The following is a 25905-nucleotide window of genomic DNA, read 5'->3' as shown; positions in this document are numbered from 1 at the left end:
AAATAATTTAAAGAGTAATAAAAGTGACTCAACTTAGCAGTTAAGCAGTGAAACTTAGCAGTTTATAACCGGTGCATTACCGGTTCACAACTGATTTGAATGGATTTATAATTCATTCAAAACATTGCTTAAAATAACTTAGGACTAACATAATTGAATTTCGAATAAAAATTAGTTATCGGAGTTATTTTTTGGAGCAATCCCGGAAAACATGGTTTTAGAGGGGAAGGGGGGAGTGAGAGGGAAATGAAAAGAATGTTATCGATCCTTGGGTCGACTTATTGGGAGCACCCGAAAGTTCCAAGTCGCTATCTCTAACCGTTTGGCATCTAGAGCTGGCGACAGTCAGACGGAAAGACAGATAGACGAACAAACGGACACACAGCGTGACGATATTTCTCAAAAATCGTCTGAAACGCGATGATTTGTTGAGAGAAGTGGTCTCCGGGAGGTGGAAGGTGAAAATTTTGAGAGAGTGAAAAAATCGAGGGATTAGGATACCGCTCTCTCCATGGAGTTCGAGCAGTATAACAATTTTGTTTTGACTATAGGAAGTTATTTTGTCCTCGAAATAGTCCGGAAAGTCATTTTTGTGACACTGGTATCCCATTCGTCCTTAAAGGGTTAAGCGGTGAGACCTCTGGCTCAACTGTCATAGTTCTGAGTTCGAAATCCGCTCAGTGCAAAGGATTAAAACGTCCAAAGGTATTTTTTTACTACCCAGGGAGAAGTCGCGTACCTTTGAATTGGGACAGCTTTGAAATTGGGCTTTTTTCTTCTGTTTTTAAATTAAACTGGACCTTATCATGACATAATTCAGCTTCACAAACCAATTGTGAAGCTAAATTGATTTATGATAAGGCTCATTTGAATTTCAAAATAGGAGAAAAAACCCTATTTCAAAACTACCCCAATCAAAGATGCCCGACTTGCCCCTATTCACTGTATACTGAATACAATTCAATAATTATCATCCTAAATTTTTGGTTTTGAAGAGATGTCAAGTGTCTTTCTCGAAATTTTAAGTCGTCATTTAATTAGGTATTTAATTCCATAAAATGTTTTAATTCCGTCACATTCTCTGACCGCTCTGACCAGTTGAAGCTTTAAAAGCTTTTAAGCTCTAATGAATCAGAGAGTACGCTGGGACTTAAATATTTTATTGGATTCAATATTTAATTACATGGGGTTTAATGGCTAAGTTGGTTAATATTTCCGCGGGAAACTTTTCATGTTGCTATTGGGTGCTATTAAGGGACAATATTTTCCTTTTCCGTGATAAACAGAGCTTTCAAAGCCCCTGAAAATCCACCCTGTTCACTTTAGGGCAAAGCTTTTATCAGTGAATAAGAATTTTTGGTATCAGAGATAAAATTTTATCTCTTCCGCAGTTTAACTTTAAGGTCAAATTGAAAAAGAAGTTTTATAAAATACCTACAAAAAAAAGCTTGCAAAATAGATATCACTAATTAATAGATGTATAAAAAAAACTTTTTAAGTTCATTCTAAAGATATTTTTAAAAATTAAAAAAAAAATTATAGTGACGCTTTAGTTTACATAACTTTGGTTTACTCTTTATTTCGTGTTTAGGATTTCACTGAACTTTTATCTTTATACCGTTTTTTTAGCTTTTACTCTTTTTTTTTCTTTGAATAAATCTTAGTACAAAAATTACACATTATTGCTTTTCACCTTTGCTTTGATTTTGTCTTTTATCTCTTTTATATTTTTTGTTTGCGTGTGATTTTTTTTTGGTGAAAGAAATCAATATTTTTTATTTTGTTTTTTTTTTCTCTAAAATATTTCTCGCATTTTTCATTATAGTTTCTTTTCTTTTTAATTGGATTAACAGTGTCTAAGCTATAATGTAATTTTTCATTGAAAAATCTAGAAGCATTACTCTTAAAAGTTTTAGATAAAAAAAAACTCAGAGTTAAATTTAAGAGTTAAATTGAATTATTTTAATATAATGTAGAAGTTAATAATTTATATTTTAGAAATTTGTTTTTTGTAGATGAGTGTTGGTGTGTGTGTTTGTGTAAAAAGCTGTAGGCCTTTGAAAAGTCGTTATTTAGAGATTTTTTTTGTTTTTTACTTTTCGCTATAATTTTTTTTTTACGAATACGACTACCCGCATGTATCATATTATATTCTCTCATCTTATTCAGTATTTATCTTTTCTTTCTTTTTATAAATTGATTAATTATTTATTAGAGAATAATGCAGAGTGCATATATTTTCATTTTGGTATATTTTTTTCTTTTTTTTTATTAAATCAATCTATGGTGATAGAGGGGATATATCCATGTTATAAGTGTCATCAATTAATTGTTGACGCAATTAATTTGTCGATGATCATGATGTTCAACAGAACTTCGAAAATTACCTTAGTTTTAAAAAATGTAATGTTCCTTCCTATTTCTCAATTCTTCACCGTTTATCATCACGTTTTTTTTGCCTATATATTTTTGTTAGGTAACAACTGTAATATAAAAGTTTGTCAGCTAAAATATATGTGTAATATTTGCATTATTTAATTTTCATTTTTTTTAAGTTACTGTTGGTATAAGTTACATAACAATAAAATATTTTGTAATTGGTAAATATATGAGACAAGACAAAGAAAAAATTAAATTTATCTTCAAATTGTGTATGTCTTAAATTATCACACCAATTTAGACTATTTTTTTTTCTTCACATTCCACGCTCAATACACAAAAAAAGGTTTTTTGGTAGTTGCGCGCGTTTTGTTTACATTTGTAAAAAGATGTTTTAAACACCTCATTTGACATTATTTGTTGTTTGTTTTTTTTTTTTCTTTTTTGGTATTCATTTCCATTCTATCCATACAGCTCCATGCCCTTTTCCTTTCTCATTAATCCATTTTACATAAAAATAAAACCAAAACATACTGATTAGGTATTTACACAAAAATGGCATCTCCATTGCATTTCTTTTCTCTCATTTGAAGTTTCAATATCTGATATGTTCATTATTTTTTTTTATAATAATAATATTTACGCCTTATATATTCTCAAAATAAAAAATTTTAATAGAAAAATTCTTTTGTGTAAAATCTCGCATACGAAATATTCGTGTTTTTTTTACTTATTTTTCTCCATTTTTTTGTATATTATCTTTTTTTTTCTTCTCTATGATGAACATATGTGATTTTCAAAGCAATATTTGTTTTATTTTTTCTTTACTAAATTTATCCTTGTCATTTATCAAGAAATAAGGCCTAAATTTATTTATATTTTTTCTTTTCAAATATTTTCTGCAAACTTCAAATTTTCCTCTTTCGCTCTCTCATCTACCGAAATGTTCTTCAACACTACGGTTATTTTATTTTGTAAGTACATAAAAAAATTAATAAAAAATAAAAAATAAAAACAATAAAAAAAAACAAAAAAGAAACAAAAAATATATGATTTCTCAATTAAATAAAGTGTTTCAATAGTGAAAGAAAATACCATTTCGAAGATCATTTGAAATTTATTTTTACTAATATTTATCTAAAAGGTACTTCATTCTATTCAATTGCTGAAGAGGTTATTTTGGATCTTAAAGTAAGATCGCTTTAGGCCTAGGCTAGAAAAAGAATAAAGTTTGTCTTTAGGGTGGATTAAATCTGTTAGCTTCATAAAGCTAACAGCCTTCATAAAGCTAACACACTAAGCAAATTATTGCAATAATAACATTTCAAAGCGACATTGAAATAAAACTTCAATATTTAAGCGAATATTGAAACCAATATTTCAATATTTGTCTACACACTGAGCAAATTGACTTCAATATTATAATTTATTAAAATAGCATTTAAGTCAGAGGTTCAGTTCCTTTCAAACATCTAAAAAGTCTTGGAATTAGCATGTGTATGAACAAGAAGACATCTTCGAATATCATCGTAGACAGGACCAGAGATTCTGCTGGATATCCTGCTCTATTCTTTCCAGAAACCCATCTTTGTCAGGACTTCTCCCCTACTTCCTCTAGAAAATCTCAGATCTTCTGGGATTTTGTTGTATCTTTTGTTAAGTACGCCCGGAATACTCATGTTGGTCAGAAGATTTCTACTGGTTCCTCTACGAAATCACAGATGTTCTGGGATTTTCTTTCGTATTTTGTCAAGAACACCCAAGATACCCAAGGTCAGAAGATTTCTCCTGATTCCTCCAGGAAATCACGGATCTTCCGGGATTTTATCCTGTATTTTGTCAAAAACACCCGAAATACCCTAGTTGGTCAAAGGATTTCTCCTGGTTCTTCCAGGAAATCACGGATCTTCCGGGATTTTATCCTGTATTTTGTCAAAAACACCCGAAATACCCAAGTTGGTCAGAGGATTCGTCCTGGTTCTTCCAGAAAAATCACGGATCTTCCGGGATTTTCTTCTGTATTTTTGTCAAGCACACCAAAGATACCCAAGTCGGTCAAAGGATTTCTCCTGGTTTACTCCAGCAAGTCACAGATCTTCTGAGATTTTCTGTGATTTCCTGGAGGAATCAAGAGAAATCTTCTGACCAACTTGGGTATCTTGGGTGATCTTGACAAAATACAGAAGAAAATCCCAGAAGATCTGTGATTTCCTGGAAAAACCAGGAGAAATCTTCTGACCAATTTGAGTATTCTGGGTGTATTCGACCAAGTGCACAGCAAAATTCCAGTGTAACTGTGATTTCCTGGAGTGCTAACCAATCTGGGTTCTTGAGAAGATTTGACAAAATATGCAGCGAAATTCCAAGAATCTGGGATTTTCTGGAGGAAGCAGAAATAGATGTGTCCTGACTTGGATTTTGATCTTGAATGTGTTTTCATTCATGAGCAAGGAAATCCCAACAGTTCTATGATGTTCTGAACCCAAGTAGATTCCTGACCATTAAAAAATATTGAAGGAAATATCAAATCAATTTGATATTTAGAATTTCTTTGAAATTTTATTTCAATGTGACTTTGAAAATTTTTATTGACATTATTTGGCCTAGTGTGTAGCCTCTCAAAATAATGAAATAAAATATTGAAAAAAATGCTCCATATTGAAACAAATATTGCAATTGCCTACACAGGCATTGTATAAATGAGCAGTAACAAAAAAAAAATTGAAAGTGATATTATCGTCCAAATTTTGATAAAGGGAAAATAAAGGGTTTTTCATTCTATCTGCAACGATTTTAAACGTTAAACATAAAAATTAGACCCATTTTTGTGAAGATTTAAGTTTTTACTGACCATAATTAGATATTTTACTGCTTATTTTTAATTTTTTACTACCCATTTTGAATCTTTTACTACTCGTTTGCTTTTTGCCTTACTGTTTGTCCTAAAAACCAATTTGTGACCGTGTTTTATTTTTAATTGAAATTTCTGTTGCTAATTAGAAGAATGCCCAATGTGAATATTTTATTGGAAATGGTGAAATTGACCTATAAATCCCAAACTCTTGTAAAGTGTAAAAAATTTCCAGAAGGAGGTTACATTGCTTGAAATATTTAAACAGACCAGAAATTGATGAAATTCAAGTGAAATTTTGATGCAACTATCTTGATATAAAAGACGAACACTTTAAAATGGAATTCAGTCAATTCGTGAATTTCAAATCATCACAAAATTTTTAGTAAAAATGCGTATAATTTTCCTTTCACTTTTCTTTCTTTGGTTGACTGTGGTTCTTGTCCTTGCACGTAAGGATTTTTTAAATTATTTTTTTTGGTAATATTTAGTAGATAAATCTGTGGTAATTTCCAGAGGGAAATCGTCCACCCAATCGGGATCAGACCCAACAAAACCAGGGCTTGGTAAATGGTCTAGTGGATATGGTTTTGGGCTTGCTCCAAGGAGCCTTAGGAGGAGCTACTGACGTTCTGACTGGAATTGTTGGATAAAATTATATAAATTTTCTTTTATAAATCTTTTGTACCTTTTGATATAACATTAAAATTGAAATATAAAATTTAATAACTTTTTATTGACAAAAGAGTAGGATGAGACAGGATAAGACACTTCAAATTGAGAATAAAAACATGAGCGGTAAATTTATCCTGCGAGTTATCCTTCTATAAGCATTTCTTGCCTTCCGTTTGATCGCCAGACAATTGCGATTTACGTGCGAGAGCTTGGAAGGTTTCTACGCTCCCCCAAAATTGCAAAAATATTATAAAGATGAATAAGCTTCCCAGGATTACCGTCTTCTGGCGTTATCTCAACCATAAGACAAATGATAAATATATTTCCAAAAGAAAATATGAAATTTTTTAAATATTCTTTTAATGAACAAACTGCCAAAGAACATGATGTAATGAACGAAATTATTAGGTTATGAATTGATTTTAAGCACTCTAACTTCAGAATACAGCGCCATCATTAGGCTGAATAAGGCAGAATAAATCATTTCATGGAACCGTAGACAATATAGTTTAATTGGATTAAAAATGTAATTTTGCTTTTCTGCTTTAGCTTGAAAAATAACTTAAATAGGTATGTGGTTTACATGATGAGACTAATAGCAAAAGTATACCATTGAAAAGCAAAGAAATGGCTTTTTCGATACAGAAGACAGAAGGACCAAAAACAATTAAGCACGCCGATCTACAAGCATTATTAGCTGAAATTTGATGAACCTATCAATACTCGCTACTGGTTCAATAAATTAATCAATTAGAACCAAGAATAGCTCGAAAAGAGATCAAAAAGGGACAAGTTAGAACAGAAAAAGTCGAAACATTATTTTCTTAGCATCACGAATAACAGAGCACGCATCACGCATGAAGAACAGAGATGTCAAGATATCCGTTTTCCATTCTTATTGCACATTTTTTTCTATTTTTTTCTGATTTGCAATTCTAAGTTCCTTAAATTTTACTCTTCAATTTTCTTCACTATGACAACAACACGTACTAAACCCTAGCCTCGTTGTCGCATCTCCCATTTGTCTTATCCGATGATTTCACTTCCTTCCGTACAACTTATAGTCAAAGGCAATTACTGAACTGAAAAAAGATCGATAAACACGACAAAAGACTATGCAGCATTTCCACCGTTTGGTTTTGGAAGCTGGGCGCCAACGCTAAGACGGCGGCAGACGCATGGTATAGGGAGTCAATGGAAAGATACATTGTCGCATACGCTTTTCTTGGAGTCTCTACGATTCAACGTTTCAGGTTGAATCCGCCTACATTGACGTTATATCATCCCCTAACCAATCCAAAATATAAATTAGGAAAACTACGATGTTTTTACTCAATGGAGGATACGGATGGGTTTCTTCGCCCCCGAGTTCCAAAATTCTCAGAACAAATCTTTCATTAATTAATTTCATTAACCCATCCAGTCAATGTACCAGAAATACCTGAGATAGAATGTTAATATTTTGGGATTAGTTTCTTAGAGATTAATAGATGATTTTTTTGAAAAGAATTTTTTTATCTATTATGGGGGCGCGGGGAGCCCCTGTCAAACACACGTCTTAACGGTCACTGAATTTAAATTCTGTGCATTAATTCATTACAAACTCTATTGATTTAGATAGAGTAGCTATTCAAGAAAACAAATTGGCAACTAGAATTCAAATTAGAAAAGCGGAAAGAGGCTAATTTTAACAAATTCAACGGGAGGTCGAATTTTCCGTTCGCCATTTTGAGTAAATATTTTGCATGACCTTCCGCAAAGCAAGAAAACAATAACAAAATGTATTTTCATATCTGTCGGACTATTTTTCCCAAGTAATTAAAAGACTAAAGTTACTAAAAATCCATTCCCGACAACAATTCGGATAGCAGTTGCCGAAGAATAAATCATCTAAAATCACTCAATTTGCGTATGATGTATAATACCATGGTAAGGAATGGGTTAATCTAGGCTTGTCAATCATCCGCCACTTCAGAAGATGTTCGCAGTCGACCCCAAGGCGCTCCAAAGCAAGATCCAACGCAAGATCCTAAATTTATTTTAACTACTTTGTCCTAGGTCTGCCCCGAGATCCACGCCTCCCCACAATGGCTTGGGAAGATTTTCTGGGGAATCTTGTGCTCCAGACACACTTTCGACTTAAGCCAAGATGTGGCTTAACGTAATTGTAATCCAAATAATTTCTTCAGTTTCCCACTAACTAAGCCGTTCCTCTGCTTAAGCTTAGAGACTGATTATTCAGAAAATGATGGAAATGTAATCTGATCCTTATTTTGATTGCAATTACATTAAGTCGTGTCGCGGCTTAAATCATAACTGTGTCTAGGGCATTATTCTCAGAATAAATTGAGGTTAAACATATTCGGATCAATACGTAAACTTACAACATCTTTAGAGAATGTTTACTTAGTAGGGGGTCACCGAAGATAGGAAGTTAATATCTCTTACCGTGTAGCGTCTAGAATGAAAGAAACGACTAGATTCTACCTATTACTCTTTTTTTTTGAATCATTAATATTTGAGAAGAATTTCGGTTCGACAGAATGTAGCAGGAAATAGACGGAGACACTGAACCTTTCTTGATTTTCACAATTTTATTCTCTACGACGTTTCGAGGATGGATGTCCTCTTCATCAGGTATCGAATATGGCAGGGAAAATCACGTACAGGTGGGAGTTGTTACACTGCACTTGAACTTTGATCACAAATTGATCTGTGATGTTCACCATCCGACTGACACAGTTTCTGTGTCGGTCAGTCGAATGGTGAACATCACAGATCAATTTGTGATCAAAGTTCAAGTGCAGTGTAACAACTCCCACCTGTACGTGATTTTCCCTGCCATATTCGATACCTGATGAAGAGGACATCCATCCTCGAAACGTCGTAGAGAATAAAATTGTGAAAATCAAGAAAGGTTCAGTGTCTCCGTCTATTTCCTGCTACATTAATATTTGGTCAGAAGTCTATGATTCTCTCCACCCAAAATCTAACCTCAATCTTTTTTTTTTAGGTTAGGCAGAGCAAGTGTGACGTTTCAAACAAAATAACCTCTATAACGAATTATAGAATGAAGCCTAATTTCAATACAACTATAGCCTTTTTTAGTTTCGCTAAAAAACATATCCCGAAATAATATTTTCTGTCCACTTTTCTCCGAATCAACCCTTCCTCTTTCCCGAGCAGGAAACTTTTTCGAGTAAACTCAAAATTAGATTTTCCCCTTTCTCTTGAAATATCAATAACGATATAGATATACATTTTTTTGTAATATACGCCATTAGATTTAATTATTAGTTTACTATTACTAGATTTTTTTTGTTTTTTGAAAAATTTTACTAATTATGCTCTCCTATAATTTTTATCTACCTTTTTACCTACTTCCGTGTGTAATTTTTTTTTTTAAATCCTTTTACCTAAATATCCCATATTGGGTGTATTTTTTTTCTGTTTACGAACTCATAGCATTTGCTTTCTTTCACATGATAAAAATTATACGAGCCCATAAAAAACAAACTCAGAAAATCACTTGTTTATCTTCCCCTTTTTTTCTTTGAGAGAAAAGGCTTTAACATCAAAATACTCGTAATTTCTGAATTTATAATTTTTTTTAATTTGTTTTGGTATTATTTTTTTTTGCAATGCAAGTATTTGATTAGTATTTTTTCTCTTCTTCTCCTTTCATCTGGATTTAAACATTATTGCAACGACGTGAATAAGAATTATGAAAATATAGGACAATTCCTAAAACTTCTCTCCACTCATATTTCTTTTTTTTTTACTAAATTGTATTCTTTGTTTTTTTTTGACTAAGTAGAAGTTAATTATGGAATTTACCTTTATATCTGGTAGTAGATGTAATGTTTTTTTTAGTTCACGTGTTTGAAAAATTTTTCTAAGTTTTATAAACATGATGCAATCTTGTTTGTCAAGATAGGTTTTTTTTCACATGAATAATAAAAATACTTAAAATTTATTAAATAACAAAATGTGTCTAAAAAGTTTTCATTTTTTTTACTTCATTTAGAAAAAGGAAAAAATATATTTCTCTTACTTCTTTTTCATTTGTCACCTTCTCAGCATAACGAATTATTTTAATTTTTTTTTTTACTTCATTTTATAAACACTTCATTTTTATTTTTTATGTTTTTTCGAAAAACTGGTTTCACCGTTGGTACGTAATAAAAATAATTATATATTATATACATCATAAAAATATATAAAAGTATAAACGATATTTGATTACTATGTTATTATATTGTATATTCAAATACACATTCTCAGTACATTTATAAAAATAATATTAGAATTTTTTTTTCAAAGTTTTTATCTCTAATGGGTTGTAGCGAATTACTATTTTTCTTTAATGAATAGCTAAAAATTTACTATTTCATCTCTGTTCATCCTTTTTTTTAATATTTATAAAATATTTGATTATTTTTCTTTTTTTTTTAAATTTGACTAATACAGATTTTTCCTTTACGTTTGGGGGATATCTTTTTCTTCACTTAAGAAATATTTTTGCAAGAAGATACAAATGAGAAGGACATAAATAATTTGAAAAAAAAGTTTCTTGTTTTTTTTCCTTTTCCATTTAATATTATATGTACATGAAGAAGAGATCAATTCATTCGGTTATCTAGGTTTGCTCAAGTTTTTTTTCACTTCATTTGAAATAAATTTGTTTTTGCATTAGATAATTAAAAATTTAAATATTTTGTTTTACGATAGTGTAATTTTAAAATTTTGGTATTATTTTTTTATACATATAGATTTACAAGTTTATTATTTATATATTTTTTTAAATATATATTAGATGTTTTGTTTTGTGAAAGAAATTTTGCCTAAAATTTTGTTGTTTCTTCATTTATTGGTATTTTTATTTATTATTAATAATGTAAATTGTGTTTTTTTTGGACTCATCTAAATCGCGCATATGATTTAAATTTTATATTTTTTTTAAATATAAATTTGACTTGAAATCATATGTTTTTTTCACTTTTTTTTAATATATATATTTTTCACTAAAATACATAACATGAAACAACAAGATCCATCAATTTGATTTTGGTTAATTAACACAATACTCATTGAATTGTAACACAAATACAAACAATTAAAAAATAATTGTTTTCAAAAAAAAACAAAAAACAATAATATAAAAAAGAACTTAATATTTAGCAAATTGAAAATTTGTTGTTTCACTGCTATATTATTTCATTTTTGTATAGGCATACTCGTTTATTTAATTTATTTTATAAATAGATAAAAATATTATAAATTGTTAAAAGTTCATTCTAATCGATTTGTTTTTTTTGACTACGTAAAAATATAGTTTATCATCCGATGACTAATGGAAGAATTTTTTCTTGGTATCTATCTTTCAGTTTTTTCATTTCTATTTTTTTTTAATTTCTCCTAAGATCCAAAATTCTTCCAATTGTTGTTTTTTTCCTTGTCACTCAAGTAGATTCCAATATATCTGCTTTTTTTTACATCAATAGTATAGTTTATTTTTTGTTTTTTTTTTTTTAATTTAAAAGTTAACGCAATAAGACGCCTTTCCTGTCCTTTTGGAAGGCTTTAAGTTACAATAATAGATTATATTTTTTCTTGTTTTTTTTAATCTTTTTTGTTTAATGTTGTGCCATTCATTTAACACCAGCGAAATGGAACAGCACGTGGTCGATCTGCCCCCTCTTTAACGAGTGGTTTGTGATACTCACGTCCAGTTTTTGAGTGAATTGTTGCCCAACATTGCTCACAATAGTACTTGAAAATTTACACAATATTTTTCATTTTAAACCGAACCCTATTTGAATATTTCCCAAATTGAAAAAAGCAATTAAACTTACCTGTAGGCATGTAACATTTGCACAGAAGAAGGGTGCAAACTTGCCACCGCACAACTGACCCTGACATTCGTCACACATTTGGTCATCGAGAACATAAGGCTTCACTTCAACGCGCTTATCAATGTCACCATGCTGAAGTTGGACAAATCTAGCCGAAATGGCTGCAATGTAGCTCTGCTGATTGGCAAAAGCCACTCTACCAGCCCCCTGTAGAAACAAAACCAACCAAAACCCAAAATTATCATTACAAAAACTTCAAAAAACCACCCCAAAAAAACCCTCAAAAATCACCTTTGGGTATTTCAATTCAGGATCGGTGTCGATGCCAGCATAGCAAACACCACCGTACAGTCGATCCATTATCATTGCCAGTTCAACTGCAAGAAGATGTCAAAAATGTAATAATTCCCATACAAATGTTTGTACTCCAGCACATGGCTAAAGTCCACTGAGGATGGGAGAGAATAAATCACATGGGAAATCATAAAGTTTTCTTCAATTTTCTCAAAACCCATACAATACCAAGAAATCAATTGCAAATGTCTCTAGAATGAACATGTCAAGGAAAGAAATATTCCCATCAGTACTCCAGGAACTTCCAAGACATTCACTACTATGTATTATTATTGTGGTATTTACATTTTATTGCTTGAACCCTCAATTGACGAAAATTACGAATATATATTTCAAGATGAATGAAAATGTCTGAATAGTAAAAATGTTCTGGATGGAAAATAACTGAATTATTAATTATTTTGATTTAATAAATCAGTAAAGCTATGCAAAAAGTCAGAAAATAAAGCCCAAAAACTCTGTTTAGATCCTTATTAAAATTAAGCATACGTTTTCTATGTTCACCGCCCGAGGGCAGCACTAGTACTAAGCTAATTAGTGTTATCACACCTAGAAATTTGATTATATAACAGTGTTTCGGATGTAAGATAAATAGCTTTCCACTTGCACAAAATATCCTTTATGCTATTTACATTATTATCACAAAAACAACAAAAGAAATAGAAGAAAACAGAGAAACAAAAAATATTGACAAAAATTCTAACCATTTAATAGTAGAATAGAACGCAGAAAACGGCTAGTACCCAGAACAAAATAAAACAAAATGACGTTCTTAAAGAAAAAACGACCGAAAGAGGCAGTCACCTTAAACTTTAATGGGCACTATGAATCCTCGAACCTTAGTCACATTCTTCATAATCAAAATACACACCAGTCACCCGGGATACCCAGGAAAATCAATAAATAGAATAAAAATAGCATAGCTCTCATTCACAGAAGAGATGACAGATCAAAGTGCTTAGAGGGGAGAAGGAGCATAACAGGTCCTCGTCAAAGTCCCGAAAAAAACAAAATTCCGAAAATCCATAATCTTAAAAAGGCCAAAAACATGAAAACCAAAATCCCAAAAATCAAAATCACTAAAAGGTTACAATACCAAAAAAGCCAAAATCTCGACAGCCAATATCCCAAAAAAATCAAAAAATAAAATACGAAAACGACCAATATCCCGGAAAGGTCAAAATATCAATAGCCAAATTCCCAAAAGCCAAAATACTGAAAAAATCGAAATTCCGTGAAGTCAAAATTCGGAAAAGCCTGCAAAATCCCGAGAAATCCAAAATCACAATAAGGCCAAAATCCCAAAAAAAAGCCAAAATCCTGAAAGTCAAAATCCCGAAAATATCAAAATCTCAAAAACCAAAATTGAGAAAAAAAACCATAGTCTCACAAAAGCCAAAATCCCGCAAAGACTAAAATCCAGAAAAAGGCAAACTTCCAATAAACAAAATCCCGAAAAGCCCAAAATCCCAAATACCAAAATCTCGAAAAACTAAAAGCCTGGAAAAACCAAAATTCCGCAAAGGTCAAAATTCTGAAAGCCATAATCCGGAAATTATTTGGGATATTAACCAAAGGCCAAGATTACAAAAAAACCAAAATTCCGAAGAAAATAAAGTCCCGCAGAGGCCAAAATCCTGAAAAACCCAAAATCCCGAAAACCAAAATCCCGAAAATCAAAATCTCGAAAAAACCAAAAGCCTGGAAAAACCAAAATTCCGCAAAGGTCAAAATTCTGAGAGCCACAATCCGGAAATTATTTGGGATATTAACCAAAGGTCAAAATTACAAAAAAAAACCAAAATCTCAAAAAAACCAAAATTCCGAAGAATATAAAGTCCCGCAGAGGCCAAAATTCTGAAAAGCCCAAAATCCTGAAAACCAAAATCTCGAAGAAGCCAAAGTCCCGCAAAGGTCAATATCCCGCAAAGGCCAAAATGCCGAAAAAAAAACAAAATCCAGAGAAGGTAAAAATCCTGAGAGCCACAATCCGGAAATGGTTTGGAATATTATTAATTTCGGTTGTTGGAACAATGAAAAATTTTCTGTATTTTGGAAAACGTAGAGGCAAAGATTTTTGAAGATTTTTTTGTGTTTTGGGAAATCATTAGTTTAGGTTTTTGCGGCAAATGTAAATTTTCTGTATTTTCAGAAAAAAAATTGGAACAAAAGGAAATTTTCTATAGGGAAAAGCGCTACCTTCGGACGACTCAAGCTTTGGACAATTCAATTCTTTCTCTATGTTCCTTATGGATTTCACTCATAGCTCTTTTCTCAAAATGAGGCATTGGACTAGCTATTGAAATATAATATTATAATGGGGCTCATATATAACACATTGAAAAGAATGGTTTGTGCGAAGCATAAAACGTCCGAAGGTAGCGGGTTTTCCCCTAAATCCGACAAATTATTCCGGATTTTTGCCCATTCGTGATTTTGGCTCTTTCGGGATTTTAGGGTTAGGAATTTTGGCTGAAATTACGAGGTAACAAATGAATATTCTTTATTTGAATTCTCGTGTTTGAAGAACTTAAGCAAAGAAATTTTCATACTAAAATATTAAAAAATAATGTTATAAAATTTATAAAATAGGACAGTAAAAATCTGTCAAAAAACTAACTAAATCGTTTTAAAGGAATTTAATAATTGTACAGGACTACAAGCAACGTTTATTTGATTTTCTTCATGTTAAAATGAAGACTTGTTTTACAAACGTACGAAAGGAGAATTTAAAATGTCTCGTCTTTGTTCTTTGTCTTTCAAAACGGATCTTCGAATATCTTTCCTCTTTGGAAAATTTCAATTCTTGTTTTGAGTTTCGAAATCGAAAACGATCTTCGAATGTCTCTATTCTCGAAGAAAATCCTGTTGTAAGCACCCGAAAGATGTATTTTCGAAGAGGAACGGAATAAAAAAAAACCATAAAGAACAATAGCACAACATTAAAGAAAAAAGTTGATTGTTTCTTATCGATTGGGTCAACTCGTTCACTAAATCTTGTGCAAAGCCTAAAATAATCTAAACTTTGGAAATGTTCTTTTTGGACATAAATTTGCCTTGTAGTGTTGTGAATCATCGAAAGGTTCCGGTTTATTTTCAAAGGTATAAGAAATGATAATTTATAATTTATTAAAATATTTTGCCGACGATATTTTACTTATTTTTAAAATGATCAGCAATAAAATTATAAAGAAATATGTAAATCACAATTATTGCAAAATATTTATTCAAATTAAATTCGATTCACTTATTATAAAATTAAGCTATTAAATTCCATTTCAATAAGTCAATAACTTTTAAAACAAGTACTTCTTAGTTGATTCTCTTCTAGTTAAGAATAATAAATCCAATTTCGCGAAAAATCTAACAAAATTAAAATTAATTGAAATAGTACTCGAAATGTTGAAATCTATAATAATTATTAATAATTATCATTGCTAAAACTTTAATGAAATACTTTGAAAAACTATATTTAATTTGCATTTAAAATGAAAATTATCTTTAATGCATATCACACACAGTATTGGTACAAATCAATAAGTTAAATGATATTCTCTCGAAATTATGCTAAAACATTGCATTTGAATTTTCCCGACGATCTCAGTAAATGGCCATATGGAAGAAATAGAACAAATAAAACAAATTGGATCAATTTCATTCTCGTCATTGACTATCCGACAAAAAACCCCCGTTCGACAATTCTTCTTCAGTTTCATTTTAAAATAAAAGTGGTGACAAGATAGATAAAACTTTGCTGAACGCTTTCTTTCTTAGCTTTATTTGGATATATAAAGTTGGTTAGCACTAATCTGCTCACAAGTTTGAACATTCAGCAAAATCTTTTGGTAATTCTGATATTCCTTTTTACAATAATCGGGTTCACTACGAATTAAGATAAAAAAACTATCTAAATTTATATAAAATCAAGTTTAAGTCGATAAAATTTGGAAAAAGTAAATTTAGGTTTTTCAATTTGAAAAAATAAATGAATCCAGGATGAGAAAAAATTAAAAATAGATACAATTTCGGCTGAATTAATCAGGAATTATATTCTGCGGCATTATTCCGTATTTGCCCTTGAAAAGCCATTAAAAAGGAATAGTTCAATCTTGTTGACATTTACGTATTTATAATAAATTGATTTCCAAAGAAAAATTAATTACTGTTCATTAATATAGATAATTAAAAGTCAGGATTCAAAAACTTCTAAAAGAAATACAAATTTGATGGAATAATTTGAAAAATATGCCCTTAAAGACTTTTTTATTTTGACCTTGAAAAATTCTTAGAAAGTATTCGAGTTTTCCCGATCAATTGGAATTCTTCAGATTAAGTTTATCTGGAATCACTTTATTTTAATTATTAGTGAAACAGTTTCATCAGAATGAATTAATTAATAATCTTAATGACCTTACAGTATTTGACCTTGAAAACCTATTAAAAAAGTCTTAAGGTCGCTGAATTGTTCTATTTTATTTGTAAAATTCATATTGTACAGAGTGAGTTCCGAATATAAATTACTTTCCATCTACAATTTGAAACTACATTCTAATTTAATCCATGATTCAAATTATCAATTTTATATTTAACTCTGAAACTCCATAATAAAGAATAATTCAAGGTCAGTGAATTCTAAAGTCCTTTATTTAGTTAAATTCTATAATAAATGAATCTTTTTAGATTTATATATCTTTATCTACAAAGATTTATTAAATCTTTGTAGATTTGCACCCATTCCAATCTAAGACTCAAAAACTTTGAAATCCTTTGACAAACTTTTTAAAAAATTCTGCAAGGAAGAACATCCTTTCGACAAACTTTTCAAAAATTCTGCAAGGTAGAAGATCCTTTCGACAAACTTTTTAAAAATTCTGCCAGGAAGAACTTCTTTTCGACAAACTTTTTAATAATTTTGCGAGGAAAAACATCCTTTCGACAAACTTTTCAATAACTCTGTGTGGAAGAACATCCTTTCGACAAACTTTTCAATAATTCCGCAAGGAAGAACATCCTTTCGACAAACTTTTCAATAACTCTGTATGGTAGAACATCCTCTCGACAAACTTTTCCATAATTCTGCAAGGAAAAACATCCTTTCGACAAACTTTTCCATAATTCTGCAAGGAAAAACATCCTTTCGACAAACTTTTCCATAATTCTGCAAGGAAAAATATCCTTTCGACAAACTTTTCCATAATTCTGCAAGGAAAAACATCATTTCGACAAACTTTTTAAAAATTCTGCAAGGAAGAACATCCTTTCGACAAACTTTTCAAAAATTCTGCAAGGTAGAAGATCCTTTCGACAAACTTTTTAAAAATTCTGCCAGGAAGAACTTCTTTTCGACAAACTTTTTAATAATTTTGCGAGGAAAAACATCCTTTCGACAAACTTTTCAATAACTCTGTGTGGAAGAACATCCTTTCGACAAACTTTTCAATAATTCCGCAAGGAAGAACATCCTTTCGACAAACTTTTCAATAACTCTGTATGGTAGAACATCCTCTCGACAAACTTTTCCATAATTCTGCAAGGAAAAACATCCTTTCGACAAACTTTTTAAAAATTCTGCAAGGAAGAACGAACATCCTTTCGACAAACTTTTTAAAAATTTTGCCAGGAAGAACTTCTTTTCGACAAACTTTTCAATAATTCTGCATGGAAGAACATCCTTTAGAGGTTGTATAGGCGCGCGACGACATCGGCCATACGCGAACATCCTTTAGAGAAATTATTTTTGTTCATATGGCAAAACTTTCTTTTCCGAATAAAGAAAAAATGCTTCTAAATCATTTTAAATCTTATTGCGGGCAAGTGGTTCTCTAAAATCTTCCAGTTGACATCTTTTCCTGTTTTGCCTTAAGCCCTGGTAAAAATTGTGTAGAACAAAGAAGGAAATATCATGGTTTTTAATATCCACGAACTTTACTTAAAGCTTTCCCTCTGAGTTCGAGCAATAATAGCATTTTGCTTCAATAATCCTAGTCACCCCAAGACCAAATGTTACTTAAGATGATTTTGTTCTCTTTCCTGACTCAATCCAAATGGAGAATTCGTTGCCAGAATATTGTAAAGCAAAATGTATACCCATGGAGTTGATGGATGATGCAGGGAAAGAGCAAGATTTTATGTGCCAAGACTTTGTCGGCAAGTTTAAGGGCAATTGTCTGGAGTATGGTCATATGTCAGGAGAAAGGAAAAAATAAAATAAAACACTTACATGCTTTCAGGGGTCTTGGGACACCACCGACAAAGACTGTCTTCCTGGGATCCAATGGCATGGATGCATTCAGCACGAAATCCGCATCGGAAAGACGCCATGGGCGGATTTGGACTGGTTTATCCTTTATTGTTGGCGATGATACACACAAATACAGTTTATCCTCATCGGTGATGCAAGCCTCAATTAATTGTTGAACACTGCTTTCGTCCTGGAAGGTGAAAAAGGCGGAAAAATCAATTTTCAGACTTCCAACGTCCCGCCAAAAAAAATATGGGACAAAGGTAACTCACCTGGAAAAGCAGAAAAGCATAGCCCTTCGGTGGGAAGTAGGATTTGGATTCAGCTTTGTGCGGCCAATCCACAACCAGTGGACCAAATCGCCGAAAAGAGGACGTAATCTCATCTAAAAAATGCATGAGAAGCGGAATTTTCGTATGGTAAAAGTCTGAAATTGTGCCAAAAATTCTGCGCCCAAAGAATTACCTTCGTCAATATCAGGCGGAAGGCCCCCAACAAAGACTTTGCGCGAGAAACGCTCAACACTCTCAGAATTCTGCGAATGCGGCGAAGAGCGAGTTGGGGAATTCATTGGCATCACGCTACTATCCACAAATCCACCAGCTTCCTCGGGTATATGATCATCGATTCCTTGGAAAAATGGTTTTCCTGCAGGAAAATGGAGAAAAAGAAACCCAGCATCAAATTTCAGTTCAAACAACCAAAAAGCATTTTCTCATCAGCCTTTTTTTCACCACCATAACTCACTCTGGATATTGTTCTTGATTCTCTTCAGAAACTTATCCATTTTTCTCAATCTTCAAGTGAAAAGTAGTTTGGAAAATTCAGAACACAAAATGAAATTTTATGAAAAACTACTGAATGCTTGCAGGAAAAAAAACAAAATATGGTTGCCCCGGTTGCTTAACTTTTCCGCGAACTTTTGCACCTGCGACCCACAGAATTTAATATCCCCAACATTTCCCCATTAAACACTATAAATCAAACTGAAAATGGAAAAGTTGTTCCATTTTAAACAATAAAAATGTGGTTTAACTCATTGTTATATTGATATTGATACAGTTTCTTGCCAAAACATTAGGAAAACTATTTTAGGGATCTTTAGAAAATTACTAAAACTTTTCTGCTTAAATCACTCAAGGTTGTTAAAAATCGTTTCACGAATTATAAAAAATCGAAACACATTGTTTTCCACTTTAAATAAAAAATTACTATCAATTAAGGAAGGGAGTAAGGATTTTCACTCTATTTTTTCATCAATCTTTATCAGATGAAAGTGAAATAATTCTATTCTGTTTTTTTTTTTAATAAATCTTAATCTTTAAAACTTTTAACGTGTTAGTTTCTTTAGGCCTTTAAATTGCAATACAATAACTCCACAAAAATTGAAATATCGGAAATATTAAAATTCTTGAAGATGTCACTTATTATAAACCAAGAATCGAAGGCATTATAAAACTTTAAATACTGCGAATTTATGTCTTAAATTATTGTTAATTATGTCTTAGATTATTAAGCAATTACAGCTACCAGGTACCATAATTAAACCGTTAACACTAAATTCTTTTTTAAATAGCTATCAGAAAGAGCTCTATGAAGCTTTTAGTAACTAATATGAATGGAATTTTCAATTAGTTCTTCAGAATCTACCGCATAAAAATTTTAAATTTGTTATACGGTGTTGAATTCCCCTACAGCTAATTCAATATGGACCAATATGAAATAAGCTTTCCGGAAAATATAATGATTAACTACAATTAAAGAACAATAAACAAAATTTTAATAAAAATTAAAAGTTAGTATTTTGACCTTTTTTCTCAAGAGGTTTTGCTAAAACCGAATTTCGGTTTGATGCTATGTATTTAATAGTGCACGGAAATTTATTTAAATCGTAAACCCTTACGAACGCTTATGTAGATTTAAGACCTAAGGCTTAACCATATGTATAACCATCTCTAAATTCCCATTCCCATGGGTTTCGAAAAACCAATAAAATTGATTCCTATTGTACAATCGTGATAATCGAGAATCCTTTGACAGCGCCGCTATTTCGTTATACTTATCTAATTCCCGAATACGAGAAACTGATAATGAGTAATAAGTTTCCGATAAAACATAATCCTATTCATGATCAATTTTCATAAAAAATGTCGAAAGACACTAGTAATCATTTTAAATGATTATAATGATCCATCCTTTTAAAAAGCATCAAATATGATTCAATTTGATTCTTTTATTTTTACCAGTGTTCTAATAGCCGTATATTAAATTCTACTAACCTCATTTATATTTAACATCAAGCCTCTCCCAGATTCTAATATCTGGATAGTAGATTTTACTATCCACATAGTAGATTGTACTAGCCGGATTATCAGAATTTAACTTGAAGACTATAAAATTTGCCGGAGTATAGCAAATTGGATTTAAATAACTCTCCAAGCCAGTAAAATTTACCATCCTGCTGTTAGAATGTCATCTTGGAATGTCTAAATTCAATTTATTAATATACATAAAAATACGGCTTTAAAAAAAAGTAAAAAATTTACGAAACAATGTGTAAAAACATGTGTGAATAATAGGTGACGATGCAAGGGTTCCCGATATGCTTTGTATAGGTTTAGATTTAGACTATAGGGACTATAGGAATTCGTGCCGCAATCGAAATTTGATAGATTGTCTTCACAAACTCCCCGTGTTAAAATCTCTACGTGGCCACAAATATTGAAAAAAGGGACAGATAATCCTAACCGGCTTATGTAGGTGAGATTCTTAACGTGAGCTAATTCGGAGTGCATGCAAATTCGATTTAGAGCTGAAGTTGGGAGACGCCATTCAGTTATCTTGAATCAAATTCGTGAAATTATACAAATTTTGTATTTAAACCAAAATATCAAGGATTTGGATGAACTGATAGAAAAGTGATATATGGATGAAATGTAGACCAGAATGTTCTCTATAATTTTCCCATAGAACATGATCTCATCGATTACTCAGAAGCCAAGATAAGCGAGGTTTTTTGTTTCTTAACTCGTTTTTTCATCCAGAGTGCCCCAAGTAGTCATTTGTTGAGCTTCAACTATTTCAAAGAATTGTTGTATTTTGTGGAACTTTCCATTTAAAACCCTATTTTAAGTGTCTTGGTGGAGTAGAGGCAGTCAAATTGGCATCTGAGTGATTTCAAAGCGTTTTTATGGGAAAAATCATTTTTTTCACACTTAAACGGCAAAATCGGAGTGATAGCGTAGTCTGAGCGGAAAATGATGTATGGACGAAATGTAGAGACAAATGTGTTCTACAATTGTGTCGAAGTAATCATCAAAATCGGTTTAGCGACAGTCGAGATAATTGAGGTTATGTGATATTGAAATTGGTTTTTCGACTGTGGCGCCCCTGGTGTTGGTCCCACGAAGTTCAAATATTCTAGAAAGTTGTAGCATTTGGTGAGATCTTTCGTTTAAGCCCTCACTCATCAAAATCGGTCACATAGAACCGGAGATATGATTTTTTGAATTTTGTGAACTTTGACCCCTCATGTCTCCGGTTCTGTTTTAACCACAGCGCGCATACGCACCATTTTGGAAACGTCCTAGACTGGACTACAACATACTAAAATTTCATTAACTTGCACAATGCCGTTTTTGAGAAAAGTGACTTTGAATTTCGATGAATTTTGACGCTATCACAGCGCCACCTGTGGTGACTTTTTGAACTTCCATCTGAAAGTGCTCATCGAGACGAAACCAAAAAGGTAAAATTTAGGTCGCTATGTTAATTAGAACCGGAGATAGAGGCCGGTCAATGTTCGAACTTTGACCCCTTATAGCTCGGGTCAGGGGTTATGGATCGACTTAAGGTTTTTTTTGTTTGATAGGTATAATCAACGGCTACAACATACTGAATTTTCAGCCCGATGCACAATGGAATTTTTGAGTTATTTAACTTTTAAGATTTAAAAATTTTCTTTTTAAAAAAAGCGCCCCTAGCGGTGGTTTTATGAACTTGCGATGTTAGAAGGGGAAGTGGCATTTCACGAGAGTTTTCCAAAAAGCCCTCACTTTTTAAATTCTGACAATTAGAACCGGAGTTATGGCCATTTTAAGAAATTTTTTTTGGACCCTTATAGCTCGGGTCAGGGGGGTCGGGGGACCTTAAGTTTGGTATTGATGGAAAGCTCTAAGGCCCAGCTATAACATACTAAAATTTGAGTCCGCTGAATGCCATAGGGGCGGAGCTATTGAGAAAACAAAAAAAGGGGGGTCTTCAAAATGGCGGAAGGAGGGGTGGGGGGTGGGGGGTCAATGCACCAAGTTGCAATTTTCACCCGATATATAACCTTTGCCGAAAACCGCAAGTCGATATCTTTTTTAGTTTAGGAGCTATTAAGCTCCAAAGAGCGGCCGGCCGGCCGGCCGGCCGGGAACGTAACTTAGCCACATATATATTCGGAATCAGGAAGTGGCGAAACACATTTTGGCCAAATTTGAGGTCGATCGGACGACATGAAATTTTGTTAGGATTATAGTAGGTGAGATTTTGTTAAGAATCTCACCTAATATTTGCACGGACCACAATGGGTTGGAATCCAAATGACATCAAACAGGAAGGGATCCAAGCCCCAAACCAAATAAATAAATATTTTTTTCAAAGAATATACAGTACAGTTTAGTATCCGGCTAGTAAAATCTACTATCTGAATATTAGAATCTAACAGAATAGAAGCTTAAGGTTAAATCGGAAGTAGGATAGTAGAATTTACCACTCAACTATTAAAATCTAAGATCCATAGAATATTGAATTCTAAAGTTTAATACGTATTCCACAATTTTCGACTATCCTCTAATAAACCTGTTAGCTTAGTGACTTGTTTACTATTTGATCATTAAAATTTTTTATAGAAGATAGTAAATTTTACGAGGCTTGTTTTCTCAGCGTATGTACTTTCTAAATATAATAAACATATAGCTTTTACTAAAAAGAAAACAGAAGGAAAAAATACAATAAATGTGTCTGAACAATATCGATTTATGAAAGGTGTTCAAGATGAACATGAAATATCAATTTTCATAAATTTCACGAATGTTGTAACTTCCAACAATTTTATTTTCTAACCTTGAGTTGAAACTCTCTCGAGGCACCCCCGGGGGTAGCCTACAAAAAGGAGCATTACTGCCTTAAGCCCGCGAGTTCGAAAGAACTGTTACTTAGAGTTTCTGAAACATAACCAAGAGTCAGTCCAAACAGAGGACGAACCCCCCGGAATTTTCTTAAGATATCACCGGATTCAGACCAATAATCTCTTTCTCTTAATTCGGCTTCTTAGCTGAGCAGGAGCCGCTTCAAGAGGGGTCGTCGAAGACCTAAGCCTATAATATCTCCAAACGTTTGACTTTTATGCCAATAACACGATAGATGAGGTAAAGAAAAACAATAATAACCCTCTCTGTATTCGGGAGACTGAGACAAAATTGAATCAAATAAAAATTAAATACAAGAACTAAAAAAAAATAGAGCAAAAGGTTACAAATCTCCCTTTGAAGAGCCTGAAGAAGTCCTTAAATAAAACACAAAACATCAGTTTCATGCTGAGAAATTAACACCCCGTTTTCCTTTGACTGCAATCCGAATAAATTTCCTCTTGTATCAATGTACTACAGACATCTTTCAACTATTACACCTCGTATTTAACAAGCTCGTCTCATTTATAATACTCTTTAAAGATTATTTAAAAGATTCCCGCAATGCGCTTTAAAAGAGAAAAAAACAACTTACAAAAGTTTTACACTTTGATTGACAAGTTTTTCTTTCCATGCTACAAAAGGCCTTAGGAACTTCTACACTTTTGAAAAAAAAATCACCAAAGAGTTTCACAACGGAATAAGAATAAGACAAGGATTAAGAGTTATCTCACAAAGAAGATTTTGTTGAGAAAAGGATACTTAATCTTGAATAGTAATTGAGTATTGAGATAAGAAGTCTCGGTTATATTTAAATATAGGTCAATCCGGTGTTTCAAAATTCTAACAGTCTAATTTGCAAGTTATTATCGAACATAGAAATTTGAGTTTAAATTGTAAATTACTTTAGTAAGTGACTATCTTAAGATTTTTTCAAAATGATAAATCCTTGCAAAATGTTTCCGAGAGACTTTATAACACTTTCTGCGACGGAAATAAAATGAATGCTGAAAATTTATATGATAGAATAAATCACAAATAGGTCTTCCGGAAATAATGTGAGAAATTTTCTTCATTCAGATCGTCCTAGATACACTTTTCACCACAATTGCTCCATGCAGGAGGTTAAAGTTAGATACAGTTTTTGGTTTTCTATCTTTTTTTTTATTATTATATTAAACCCATATCTCTCCAGAATTCTGTGTGTAAATATTTGAAAGCTTATTTCAATATTAGAGTAAGAAATCAAGGTGATAGCGTATGCAATAAAACTTGTATACTCCCCAGAGGAAAAGTTTTGTTGAAAGTTTTTGGGCCAGGAAAACTTCTAAATTGCATGAGGAAAGACATTTTCTGTGATAAGAACCATCTGCAATGTCTTCTCAACAGTTTTCAACTGTGATATGAAATTGATTTCCCGAGGTAATGATTTTAGTTTACAAACCTCATTTTTGTTTGTGTATATGCTGTTCTTTTTCTTCTTTGTAAAGAGAAAGAGGAAGAAATGCATGAAATATGGAAAGCTTAAGAGATGGAAGAAAATATTACAGACTTTTCTTCTATAAAGTTGCATTTTCTCTAATACACAGAAACGATATATAGACCAGACATTGAAAATTCAATATAAGAAGGATTCATCTCGATAATCTCCCGGAATATCCCAAGTTTTCGCTCATGGATGGATAAAATATCGATAGGAGGAGGAAAACTTGACGATATGTAGAATTACAAATTTAATACATCAAACTTTCGATGAAAAAAAAAGCGGTGTATAGAGTTCATGGCACATGGAATACCCTAAAGCACTATAAAGTTCCATTGCTATACATCCGTGTACACGAGGAACGTTCTGAGTCGGGAATAATTGAGCCATGGAGATTGAAAATGATAGAGAGTAATGTATTGACACATAAATTTCAATAGATATTGAATTTTAAGTTTAAAGAAAAGCGGTAAAAAATATTACAAAATAGCTTAGAGGAATTCAAAAGACGTCCTGGTATAGGGTATGTGTGCCAAATTTCGGCCAGCTTCTAATTTCGGCCACTTTGAGTGTAATTTCGGCCATGCAATTAAATTAATTAAAATTATGTATGTAATCTTCGAATAGTCAATGAATTCATTTTGATTTTAAATATTTATTCATTTTAGGATGTATTAACACAAAGACCATTAAATTTTATGTATAATTTGAATTTAAATTGCGTTGTAAAAACTCAGTGGGGAAAGAGTCTTACAAAAAATGTGACAGATCGATTGTGTTTCTAGCAGTGTTGTGATTTGTGGTGAAGTGCAGAAGGTTTTCCTTCGGTGTTTTTCATGAAAATTGATTAGTTTTCATTAAAGATTGTTTCTGTTTATGTTAATAGTGAATCA

At 31.9% G+C, this 25905-nt stretch overlaps 1 protein-coding gene across 7 annotated transcripts in view; it reads right to left on the bottom strand.

Moving 5' to 3' along the window:
* Nucleotides 1–9263: 9263 nt before the first annotated feature.
* LOC129810112 (cytoplasmic polyadenylation element-binding protein 2) overlaps nucleotides 9264–25905 on the bottom strand; it is a 55096-nt gene continuing 38454 nt past the window's right edge. For all 7 annotated transcript variants that reach the window (XM_055860392.1, XM_055860391.1, XM_055860390.1 and 4 more), the window contains exons 6-11: nucleotides 18821–19003; nucleotides 18628–18740; nucleotides 18335–18545; nucleotides 12052–12137; nucleotides 11761–11967; nucleotides 9264–11677 (exon numbers count right to left, since the gene is read on the bottom strand). In XM_055860392.1, the coding sequence (XP_055716367.1) occupies nucleotides 11561–11677; nucleotides 11761–11967; nucleotides 12052–12137; nucleotides 18335–18545; nucleotides 18628–18740; nucleotides 18821–19003 (917 nt within the window). In that variant the 3' untranslated portion in view covers nucleotides 9264–11560. The remainder of the gene's footprint in view (nucleotides 11678–11760; nucleotides 11968–12051; nucleotides 12138–18334; nucleotides 18546–18627; nucleotides 18741–18820; nucleotides 19004–25905) is intronic.

The sequence above is a fragment of the Phlebotomus papatasi genome, chromosome 1 (assembly GCF_024763615.1).
Source record: "Phlebotomus papatasi isolate M1 chromosome 1, Ppap_2.1, whole genome shotgun sequence".
In the NCBI taxonomy this organism is placed as follows: Eukaryota; Metazoa; Arthropoda; class Insecta; order Diptera; family Psychodidae; genus Phlebotomus; species Phlebotomus papatasi.
Note: the sequence above shows the minus strand (reverse complement) of the source record. Positions and strands in the feature narration are given on the sequence as shown.